Source organism: the organism of the source record quoted next, unplaced genomic scaffold (genome assembly GCF_019419815.1).
Source record: "Pyrus x bretschneideri cultivar Hongxiangsu unplaced genomic scaffold, Pyrus_bretschneideri_v1 Contig13, whole genome shotgun sequence".
Classification (NCBI taxonomy): domain Eukaryota; kingdom Viridiplantae; phylum Streptophyta; class Magnoliopsida; order Rosales; family Rosaceae; genus Pyrus; species Pyrus x bretschneideri.
The window spans coordinates 5,704,492-5,717,196 of NW_025999424.1; the positions used below are offsets into that span (position 1 = coordinate 5,704,492).

Sequence of the window (12,705 nt, forward strand, 5' to 3'; positions counted from 1 at the left end):
CATGACTGATGTCACGTAGTTATGGTATCACAAATCTTCAGAGTCACATTAGGTCGGACGTCCGACTGGCTAAATGTTCGAGGGTTTCGTAAATTCCGACCCCTGATTTGAAATCGTTGGGCAGGTTGGACAAGGTTATATGGTTGTTCAAAGCTATGTCGCCATCATGTATGAAGACATAAATTTGGTTAGTGGTGGTGTTCAAGTTGGACAAAGTTATATAGTTGTTCAACATTGTCTATGTTGCTTCATTTAATTGGTCTAAATTCTGCATTGGATAAAAACTGAGCTCTTCAAATTAAAATGCGTCACTTATATGAATTGTCAAATAATACAGCAATTTGAATCTGGTATTTCAACAAATTATAAATAAATTTTTATGCGACTTAACTTAATACGACACATTTGCAGTCAGTGACGGAGATAGAATTTTGTCACGATTAGTGCACGATAATTAAAGAAGTTCCCATCCTCACAACCCTTAGAGATCTTAATTCCCATACGCAATGGAACCATCAACTACAAGACAATACAATACAACAGGTTTTGCAAAAGCCAGTATTAATACATAAAGAAGAGAAGAACAGAAAATGGCAAAAAATTAGGTCCTCCTTGGACACAAATAAATGCTTCAAATTCAGCAAAGAGTAACCTTATGACACAGGTTGTTTATGAACGAAGAAAGATATAGCGAAACAATTCAAATTACATATTTTCATAAGAGTTGCTTTGTGATGTTTAAGACCACCATGGATCTTCGCCGGTTCTGAAGTCGGTTTCAACCCATGGAACAAACACCACCTTCCCGTCATCAATATCGGCATGAGCCAACGCCAGAGACTGTTCCAGCAAGTAAAATTTCAAAGATTGGTTATTTCAGAAAGGAGGTAAAGAAACAGACTTTTATCGTATGTATTATGCAGCACTCGACATAAATATATGCATATTGCAGCTTTAAAAACCGTTGTGGACATAGCAATTTTGTATACTCGGTTAGCCTTCATCATAAAACCAATCACTTTAACGCCTTACTTAGTTACAACCCTACGCTACCAAGCTCGGTACATACTTGGTTAATATATCTTCAAGAAAAAGAATTTAAACTAGCAAGAGTCAATAAAAGTCTAAATGAACTCACCAAAGGAGCAGGTCCTCTGACAACCCTTCCTTGGTCATTGTACTGGGATCCATGGCAAGGGCATAAGAACTTGTTTTCCGCCTTGTTAAATGGCACGACACAGCCAAGGTGAGTGCAGACGGCATTGATTCCGTACGTGGCAAGAGTTTTATCTTTCTCCACAACAAGGTATGTAGGATCACCCTGACAAGCACAGCAAACAATCCGAGATAATTTAATACCTTCTAATAATATACATCCCAAATTTCTCAATTCGATTTTCAGAATGGTTGACCACAACAAAAAGTATCATTAGGTCATAATCCCATAATGCTGCTGATTGTATTGGAAGTCAGACTTGTACTTTTAATACAAATTGAAATGAGGATATGATAATCTAAGATATTGAGCTTCATCAGTGACATGTATCAGTACCTTCAATCCTTGTGTGAGGGTCCTGTCACCAGGGCCATGAGTCTTAAGCCATTCAGCTGCAATCACGTCGTTTCCGAGAGCATCCTTAGCAACTTGACCAGCAGAGCCGGAACCGGAGCTATAATGTTTTTCCAAGCAATCGTAGCCATATCAAAGAGCTATGGATAAATTATTTCATGCCAATACACTACTGTGAGTATGATGACCATTGGGATATAACATGATTGTTCACTCACATCCTAACAAACACTCACTAATAGAAATCAAGAGTTCTTATTGAACAGTTCAGTGGTGAAGAAAAAACTCATATAGTGCGAGAAGAAAGGAGTTTCTCTCTTGGGTAATGAATGCTATTTAGACAGTGTCTCAACAAATGTTGTTAGTTTGGCGTGTCTAAATGACATTATTGTTTTCTATTTGGTATCAACTTCTCAATGGGGGATCAGTTCAACTTTTAACATTCAAGACGTGGTTCCATATAGAGGTTCTATAACTTCTACTTTGGCTGTAAAACATTTGAAGAAAAAATAGACTTCTTGCAGCTAAGCAAAGCTCAGTCGATATCAGTGGACCAATGAGACTAATAGCTTATGAAAATACATTAACGCAAAAATCAATGAAACCTTTGAAGTGAATCCTAAGCCGCATTTGGATTGGTCTTAATGAGTTCAACGGTTCAATATGATATACAAGATATAATCCAAATACAATGAAAACCCCAATAACAAGTACCACCACCAATCGACACAAATACTTAAATGAAAGAAAGGGGCAAAAAGTAGACATGAGTTATGTCAATTAGCTACAGTTCAACCACATCTTCTTAAATTAGAATAGTTTAGTATATATATATCGTCTTGTTTAAGAAAAACTAAAAATTGGGAAAAGGGTAAGGTGGGAAGGAAGAAAACTCACCCAGGTGGGGCAAAGAACGTGGCATAAGGAACCAGCATGAAGCCACTGGGAAGTGAGATGGCACCCAGAAGAAGCAGATTCATAAGCTTCCTCTTCTCCATGTCTGGCACTCTATCAGCAGAAATACTGGCTGCCTGGCACGTGACTCTCATTCCCTTCCCATTTCCCATCATCTGTGTCCTCTTGCCCTTCACGGCAAAGCCCTGCGCTGATGAAAACATTGCACTCTTGCTGGAGCATAGCTGAAATAAACAAATAAATAAATCAAACACAACAAAAGCTGATTTTTCATTAATCCTGGCCTTAACCCTCCAAACCCACGTCAGGGAAATCAATTAAAAGAGATCAATCAGTACTAATCAATGGTCAAGTAAGCAATAGGAGAGTTGGTTTTTGGTTTTATTACCTGGGAAGTGGTAGCAGGAGAAAGAGTAGAGGAAGCCATTGGAACGAGATTGCTTGGAGACAGAACTGTTAGCTTCTTTTTTGTGTGAAGTATGGTTTTGTAACGACCACAGCCATTGGTGGATAAGGCGCATGGCCAAAAGGGCGCCACATAACCACATGTTCATGATCAAGAATTTTCCTTTTTCCCCTCCTCTCTATACAATAAACTTTCAAATAACATAAATTGACGACTCTTTTGAAAAATTAAAAAACAGCAATGATGGGCCGACTTACCCAAGATTGGGATGGGCTATAAATATATTTGTCAACAAAGATTGCGAATTGTAGTATTGGGCTATTAGTGGTTTGGCTTTGGGCTTTGCCCTGAGAACGGAAATTTTTGCTTTTCACTTTTTTGCCTTTCCAAAAGTTTCGAAGTATGGTGGCAATGGGGTCAGGTTTGAGTTTAACCATTTATATTCGTGTTGCGTTCTTGTTAATTCATTGATTGGTCATCATACAAAATAGTGGTGGAGACAGAAGTTGAACTCACTGGGGTTGTGATGAAGAAGGAGGCATATTTTTTTTAGGGAAAACTTGATATAAGTCCAATTTTTTTAGCCAATGGTAGGAATACTCCAATTTATTAAAATAGGTCCAATTCCTTAAATTTTATTTTATTATCAATAATTATCTATTCAATGATAAGATTTATTATAAAAATCAAATTTCTTCATAATTATCTCTTTGATTATTTCTTTTTATTTTTATTTTTTATTATTTATTGTTCTTCCTCCTGCTTTAAACCCCATTTATAGATTTTATTTTTAATTTTTATAATCAACCTATATCACAGGTTAATTATTTTTATGTATCTATATGATAGATTCTTTTTTATAATCAACGTGTCACAAATTAATGTGTCTTGCTTATAGGTATATTATGTTTTTTCCTACCTTTTAGTTAGGTTTCATATATCGCTTATAGGTATAATATATATTCATATATTTGTTACTTGAGTTAATTATTTTTATGTATCTATATGACAGATTCTTTTTTATAATCAACGTGTCACAAATTAACGTGTCTTGCTTATAGGTATATTATGTTTTTTCCTACCTTTTAGTTATGTTTCATATCTCGCTTATAGGTATAATATATATTCATATATTTGTTTCTTGAGTTAAGGTAGAATGTTTTGTAGATAATTTATGTTAGTATATTAGTTTTTGTTGTTGTAAGATATTAATTAGATTTTTTGGAGTTGAAAAATGCATAATATTAGAAGATTTTTAATTGATTTTTGATATTTTTAAAAAATATAAAATGAGTATAAAAGAAATAAAAACATTTAATTAGATAACTGGACTCACTCCTAAAAATCATCTATATTTTTGGACCTAAATCTAAAAGCCCCTTTTTTTTATTATATATAATTCATGACTAATTCTTATATACCTCGATGGATGCAGTCATATTATAACCATATATCCTCAATGTGTAATTAGTTAAATTTTTTCAACCTAAGCAGTCGCAATCGTTAATTTGGTTGCCAAAGCAAATGCAACAACTTGTGTGAAAGACTATCGATTAATAGTGTTTGAGAAATAATGGAAATCAAATAAGAAATCAAACGCATGAAGACATAAAACTGAAGCTGAACCTAATTGTTGGAAGTTGTTATTGGGATAATGGGACTGGTAGCAAAAATTATATGGAGTTGTTGGGGTTATGTCAACCCATTGACCACCCCTTCCCTCCGCTACTGATGCAAATGATGTGAAAATACTGACAATAACTAATTTTAATCATCTAAAATTTGAAAAACAGTTACCATTTTGTTAATATAATATTAGTCGAACAGTTTTAATCGCGTTTCGTGGCATGCACACAATGATTCCTACATTTGTGCACATTTGAAGTCATTATAATATGTTGTGCCCTAAATTTCTACTCCTTCATGACTTAATTATCGTACCAAGAACAGAGTAATTTATTTGACAACAGAAACTTTGATTAGGGATTAATTTTCTGCTTAAAGACAACTTTTGTTGTAGTAGTGTGAGCGACAATGTTAGATCACTATCACCATTTCATGATTTCACATAAACCATAAGTCAAACACCAAATAGACAATTCAGCTAATCCCCCTTTTTTCTCACTACCAAACCCTTTGAATCCTTTGACAATAAAGTAAGAGCAATGTTCGATTGTCTTCAACTTCCACTTGAAATTCTGGGCTTGCATGCCATCCTTTATCCTAGTTTATTGAACACAAGTTTTGACATTCTTTCCTCTCCCTGTCCCTCTTACACGCACTCATATACCCCCCTTGCAAGTTGATCTTAGGTGAAAACACAAATCCAACTAATCACAATCCTAAAAACAGTCTCAGCTTTTGCTTCTAGCATTATTTTCTTTTACTATATGATTATAAGGAAATTTTTACCATATGCTATACATCTCAAATCCCTAGTACTGCTATTCATAATGATTTTTTTTCCCCAGTCTACAGCCAAGCACCGTAGGGAAAAACTTTTGGTGCACTGGTCTCCAGAAGCTAATTAAGCTAGTCCTTAGGCAATGAATATGGACTTGGAATTGGATCTACTATGGACCTTAGCGTCCAAAGCTTAAGGATGAAATCATCTGGGCCGTTAATTGGTGTGTAAAAAAAATTTAAGTCGTTGGTTTTGTACGGTGAGCCAGGAAAATGAGTTAATGGAAACCGTTGTATTGAATTTGTGCGGCCTAGATGAATTGATCTCTAGACTCCAAACACTAAGGCCCGGAGCAGATCCAATTCCTATGGACTTATACATATGGACTATAGCCGTTAGCCATTTAGAAAATGCATAAATAAAGAGTTATAACTTATACAAACAAGAGTCTTTCTTGTCTTGATCACTATGGAGTATGGATTATGAATTGAATTAGTGAGACAACTACGTGTATACGTACATACATAGCTTAGCTGTCACTAGATCAAAATTTAATGGTCGGCATTTCATTTAAAAGTTACCATTGGATTGTGATCAACGGTAGTCTACAGCCTTTAATCTTAATATTTAAGTACTAATGTGTGTGAGATAATGAGTCTTTCATCTCTCCCAAGCTGTTTTCGTGGTAGGTTAGCATGCAGTATACTGCCAATGAATTCTCCAGAGAAGGATAAATAATTGAGTATAACTAGGTTTTCACTTTTATCCCAAAGTAGAACAAGGTCCACTTCACCTGTCTCCACCATGAATTTGCAAACCCAAAAAAATAATATATTAATGATGGTGTTATCTGAATAGGTAATGGCGTGAAACACACACATGATGTGGTTCCGCCTCTTTCTCTCTCTCTCTCTCCCTCAATATCTCTCCAAGCGTGCAATCTCATTCTCAACCTGTTCCACCTCTCTCTCTCTCTCTCTCTCTCCCTCTCTCCCCCACAATATCTCAAGCGTGCAATCTCATTCTCAACCTGTTCACTCCCTACCACTCTCAAATCTCATCCCTTTAACAAAACTCCATTAACAACTTACTTAATAATCAATCAATCTTCTTTTAAATCTTATTTATATGTATACATTGTTAAAGGTTCAACAATTCATGGGCTACCGCTAATTAATGTTGATATTATTTCCCTTTTAATATGTGCAATCCAATGAGTGTGAATTTTTATACAACAAATCTCGATAAAATTAGTGTAAAACCATTCAATTCAATTAATAATTCAGTTAAGTTTTGAGTGTGAAACATGCTTCAACATACACCTAGCTCTAAAAGTAATTAAAGAGACCTTATATTATGTACTCTATATATTGGTCTTCCAAGGAGTAAGAAAGTATAGTTCTTTGTATTTTCTTTTGCTTTCTCTTGCACCAATGTTGAGAAACTAAAGAGAATCCATTGATTTCGTCAAAGATGAAGACACCCAACAAAGTAAAAGAAAGTAGGAAGAAAAGAAAAAATATATAAGGTACCCGTATCAATGATTAAAAGTAGGGTTTCGAGATGGAGCAAGCTTGAAGCAACCAAAAAACAATGGAACGTTCTTCAAAGCAATTAGCCAGGCATTTGGATTCAAGTGATAAAACAAACAAACATTAAATTAAAATTTATTTGGTTTCTTCTGGTATCCCAAAATTTTTGTCTCCCAACTAACAAGAAATTAAGATCGATTTTAGTTTACTATTCCTTATGTATGCCTTGCGGAATGACTCACAAGTAGAATCCTATGGTAAGGTCGTTACTCAGTTACCCTTGTAGAATAATTAAAGGGCAAAAAATGGTTTAAAATGTGGATGGTATTTGTAAATCATGTGAAATTGAGATCCTTTTTCATGCAATCAACGGTGGTATACGATAACATGGATTCTCAGAAGTTGAATTTGACTATTGTTTTGGAATACCTGTGGTTGATGGTATCGCATTATTATATTTAGGGTAGTGCTATTTACATACCATTTTTACTTCTCACACAATTTTTTTTATTTCTAATCGTTTGATCAAATGAATTAAAGAATATCAATGAACAAAAATTAACAAGGGTGTGTGGAAAGTAAAAGAACCTGTGCACTCCTATATTTCATTCTAAATTTTGTCTATTATTACTCTTTTCATACCCCGCTTAAAAAAGGGCTACTATTGGTTTGGCATCAATCCATTCAACCACATATATAAGAATTTAGTACCTTAAAAACATGGGCGATTATTAACTGGTAATTTATTATAACGCTGGGGAGTGGTTTTAGCTTCATATTGCGCTTTTTGTCATATTATTAAGAAATCTTGTGACCATATTCTTAATTATCCTCAAACTATTGCTTTATGAAAAAGGATTTTCATTCTTTTGACAAGCCTCTTAATTATGCTCCTTGACAGCCCATTGAAGATGTATTTCTTTATGGTTTTTGGTCTCATCATTGTCCAAGTCCGTTTGAAAGCTTTGGTCCTTAGTTACTTGCAATTTATTTGGTGGCTTTGGCACGAAAATAACCATAAAAAGTTTCTATGTATGTCGCTTACCTTCTATTAGCTCGGTCTGTGGATGTTCTATTGTTTCTCAAAGTTTTTTGCGCAAATTGTTGATAGTATATTGCTCGCTTGCGCTTCTATTTTTAACACATTTTTAGAGAAGAAAATTTTGACGGATTATTTTGCTAATTTTGGTGCAATAAATAGTAGTTTTACGTGGTGGGAGTTGGTACCTAATTTTGCAGTGGCATCATATAAAAGAGACAGCGTTGGACTTCTTTTTCCATTTGAGGTAATCTTTTTCAGATATGATTTGTACATTGTGGCTTGGTTGCAGTTATTTCTAAGTTTTGTTTTAGAGGGGTTTTGGTCCTTTGTAACCCCCTGTCCCCTCTTCTCTCTTAAATCATTTTCTTCAAGTTTCAGGAGGGTTGAGTTTTTGTTTCCTTCTCGTTGCTTGTATTACGAAGGATAAGATTTGTATTCCTCCTGTCTAAATATAACTTTTATTTTTTTTATATCAATACATTTTCCACGTAACATGTTTAAAAAAAAAAAAAAGTCTAAAATATTATATATTTAACAAAAATTGGCATAAATATGCTCGTGTACTGGTGCAACTATGGTCGTGTTTTACAGCAAGGTCAGCGACGTTGATGTTAAATATTACCGTCAAATCATTTTTATTTTGGTATAATGAAACACTTACAAGAGCTACATCGAGGTAACGTTTAACATGATACAATTGTACTCTCGGAACTTTAACATGAAGGTTGTGAGTAGGAGTTCACAGATCATACGTTCTACTATTGATTACAAGCTCGTTTGGATGTGCTTTTAAAATGACTAAAAACGTTTTTGGTGAAAATATTTTTAGAACCAATCTTTAGTAAAATGTAAGTGAATCCTGTAAAAGCACTTAAAGTGCTTCCTAGAAAAAGCGCATAACTGGTGCTTCTTGTAAAAAGCACCTCAAGTGCTTTTGGAATCTAAAACAATTTTCTCTAAAAACATTTTTAGTTATTTTAAAAGTATATCTAAACCAACCATACAATATCAAGATTTTAGAGATACAGATAAGTGATTCACAACTAAAAATATTGATATTGTCTTGCATTTTACACCTGTACGGCACGTGTGGAGGGTTTATCCCCAAAAGCCTAGGTAAAATTAAAAGTGGAACTGCACAGTATAAGTTATATAATTTTGTCTTTTTATTTTTCAGTTGTTAAATTCTTGTATTCTTCAATAAATTTACAAATAATTAGATGACGCTTCACTGTAGCGACAGAAAGTAATTATACTTATACATTTTAGTGCGAGTTCAATTCCCACCGATATTCCCTAACAACTAACAATTTAACCCGTTAATACTATCGTTTGTCAAAAACAAAAATTACAAATAGATTATAAGTTCATAATTATTGACTTGAACACAAAATCACACGGCCTAAACATGACGCCACATAACTTTATTTTCACCCCTGTAAGAAATTAATACAAGTACTGATGAACGCCAATGATCGATGACCCAAATTCAAGACAGATGATCAGAGGAAAAAAGAGTAATTAAATTTCTAAGGACACATTTGTAACCAAAAAAAAAAAAAAATTCAAAGGACGATCCGTAAAATAATTGAGTGGCATGATGGCAAACTATTATTATGTAATAATACGGACTAAATAGCAATTATGATGCAGCTGGGTTGTATTGCATTTTCTTGAAAATGTAATGTTAAGGAGATTAAATTTGTAGAAAATTTTTTGTAAACTAAGAAACGAAAGTTAATGATTGAATTATTACTTACATATTGATGAGCGTACTCATTTCTTATTGGTGATACATCGTTTAATTTATAAATTTAATGTACCTAACATTACCTCTTCTTGAAAAGCACATTGTTTCTTTTTGTATATTTAATTTTTTTTCTTTTCATTTATACTAGAATGCCACGTTGCCAATGACACATGCCAAACGATCCTTATTTAGATTTGGTTAATCTCAAATTTTATTAATTATATACGATTCGAAAACTGTATGATGTCTTGATGATCTTCAACAATGTCAAGACCTATCTCAATCTATCGAATCCTCATTCTCTATATACAATATAATTGAGGTTAATTAATTAAAATTATTACATTAATTGATGACTTTTTGGTTAATTATAAATTGAAAGGAACTAGAGGGCTCCACGTGGATTTCAAGATCAAAGGCCATAGGTCAAAGTATTAATTTGGATTGGTGAATTATTTCAAAAGTAGGTGCGTTTGAGAATGTGGGGGCCTTTTTCACATAACTAATGTTTGGCTTTTGAGAGAGACTTATTACTGCTCTCTTCTGGCTAGGGTTTTTGGTTGATGATCCATTGGGGGATCGAGTGCTTTGGGTTATAGACCATCCCATGCAGTAAAAAGGGACCACGATTTCGGCTTTCTGCTATAGCAGTTAGGAGACGTGACATCTATATCAAAACAAGGCCTTTGTTTAGAAAGTTCTTAATGATCAATTGTCCATTGTGTCTGTCATACACTAAAATAAAATATAGTGAATAAAATCAGTATTTTTATTATTACTCACCCTAATCTCTAATTATACTAATTAATTATTTGTATAATTAAGAAACATCAAGCATGCACAGCTAATGACATGCATGTGGTTATGTGATTGTGTAAGTAAATATATTATACAGAGTTTTAATGAAACACTTCTGGTACTGTTCACTTTTAACGAAAATGACATTTTTGCTCAAAAAAATCATTTATGGTACTATTCACTTACAACATATTTTTTTCATTTTGATTAAAACTTAAAGTTTTCAAGCTATTTTCATTAATTTTCCTTATATTATATATACATACTTGAGTAAGATATGTGCATTAATGTATACATACTGCATAATTTTGCTAGGTTATCATTTGAATTTAAAAATAATTATAAAAATGAAACTGTCCTTAACACTCGATAATTACAACCCTCCATTTACTTGTTCTCTCTTATATTTTACATGCTTGGAGCACATGATAACTTTTTTAGAGTGCTGGTTAACAACTCCTTTAGAAAAATGATTTGTTAAAGCATCCCCAATGAGCCAGAAAATAAGGTTAGATTCACCACTGGAGCTAGCATCTTCCTTTCTTGGGTAGCATAAAATTAAGCTACATCTAGCCCCAAAAAGATGTGGATCCCACAAAAAAGTAGCAACTCATGTGACAAAAATTCTATCACTATCTATCTACTTGCGAATACACTTATACTCTCATTTTTTTTTTAAATTCTTTTTTCTTTACATATTTTCTTGCAATTTGACTAATTAATAATTTTTTTAAATTCCATAAGAATTAAAATTTTCAAATTGATTTAACGCTCATTGGCATTGTGGGTGAAATTTTCAAACAAACTTTTTCAAAATTGTATGGTACTAATATACCAATTGGTGTTAGGTAAGTTGTTGTGTTGTATGTGAAAATCAAATTATTTTAGAGTGGGTTTGTATCTTTTAACGGATGAGATTGACACAAGAGAATCTAATCTAACGAACAGCTTATAAATGATGAAATCTAACTTTGTCACAATTTGAACTTTTTTAGGTTGAAAGGTTCATAAAAAAAAAGTTTAAGATAGCATGTCCAAAAATCAACTTAAGAAAAGTTAATAATAAAAAAAATTATCGCATACTCAAATTACTACATAAATAAATATATATAACCCCAAATATAGCCCAAAAGAAATAGCCCCTCATTGGAAGAAATTCTTTTATAAAGCTCTAAAATGAGATATATCCACCACTTTTTCAGCCCCATATAAAGCCTCTCACTGAGGATGCTCTTAGACCATGGACTCATGGTATGGCTGTATGAATTAATGCATGAACCATTGGTGCATGTGTATGTTTGGTATTTAAAGTACCATTCACGGTGCCTCTTGAATGATTGTGTATATTAGTATGGGAATTTTAACGAAAAACACCCGATATTGTTCATTTTAACGAAAAATCACATTTTTACACTAAAAAGTCAATCCTAGTACTATTCACTTTACCTTTTATTTTGTCATTTTTGTTTAAACTCAAAGTTTTCAAGCTTTTTTTCATTAGTTTTTCTTATTATATATTGGGTAATGTTAGAGAGATTAAATTTTTAAATCAAATTTTGTAAACAAAATATGTGCTTGTTGATGTTAAGTTATTAATTAAATGTTAATTAACGTATTTATTTCCTATTTGTGACACATCGTTTGATGTGCAAGTTTAATCTAAAATTTTAGACTGCCTAACATTACCCTTCAATTATGGTTCCCTATTTGAGTATTTTTCGGTCGGCAAAAGTTAATCACCAAACCGTAAGGAAATTAAGTAAGCAGCAGTTGCAACCCTCATATATGGTTCCCACAAACAAATCGCCACTAGGCATCCACTACACAACATACATTCATACATACATATACATATATGTATTCACAAATACATATCTAATTGCATAGAACTTTAATTAGTTTAATCAACTTAATTATGACATATTCTTCATTGACTTAAATTTAATCAAACCCCGCAATGGTTATATTATATAACTAATATGTTATTATATTTCATTCGTGATCATCATGCATGTTAATTAGATACTGCTGTGTTAAAACTTAAGAGCATCAGAATAACTACATATCAGTAGACTCTCTTCTGCTTGTAAGGAAGAATGGAGACTCATTCGGTTCAGGAATATGCTCGAGCTGTCACTCTGCCATGGACATGAAAAGACTGAATTGTATTGTTTGTGTTTGGGGTAAAGCGGCAGCGTTTGGTCAAGAATTGGAGCGATGTGAAAGACTTTTTTCACTGGGAGTGGTTGCATAATTTGGTGTAAAGCGGCAACGTTCCTCACCTTCTT

The 12,705-nt window shown here is 33.2% G+C and overlaps 1 protein-coding gene across 1 annotated transcript; it reads right to left on the reverse strand.

The window, feature by feature from the left end:
* Window positions 1–520: 520 nt before the first annotated feature.
* Window positions 521–2,912, reverse strand: LOC103941967 (cytochrome b6-f complex iron-sulfur subunit, chloroplastic-like). Its single transcript, NM_001302291.1, is given in 5 exon segments — window positions 521–840; window positions 1,139–1,321; window positions 1,553–1,670; window positions 2,468–2,709; window positions 2,874–2,912. Coding segments are annotated over 5 exon segments (684 nt in total). The 3' UTR covers window positions 521–738.
* Between the last annotated feature and the right edge of the window lie 9,793 nt (window positions 2,913–12,705).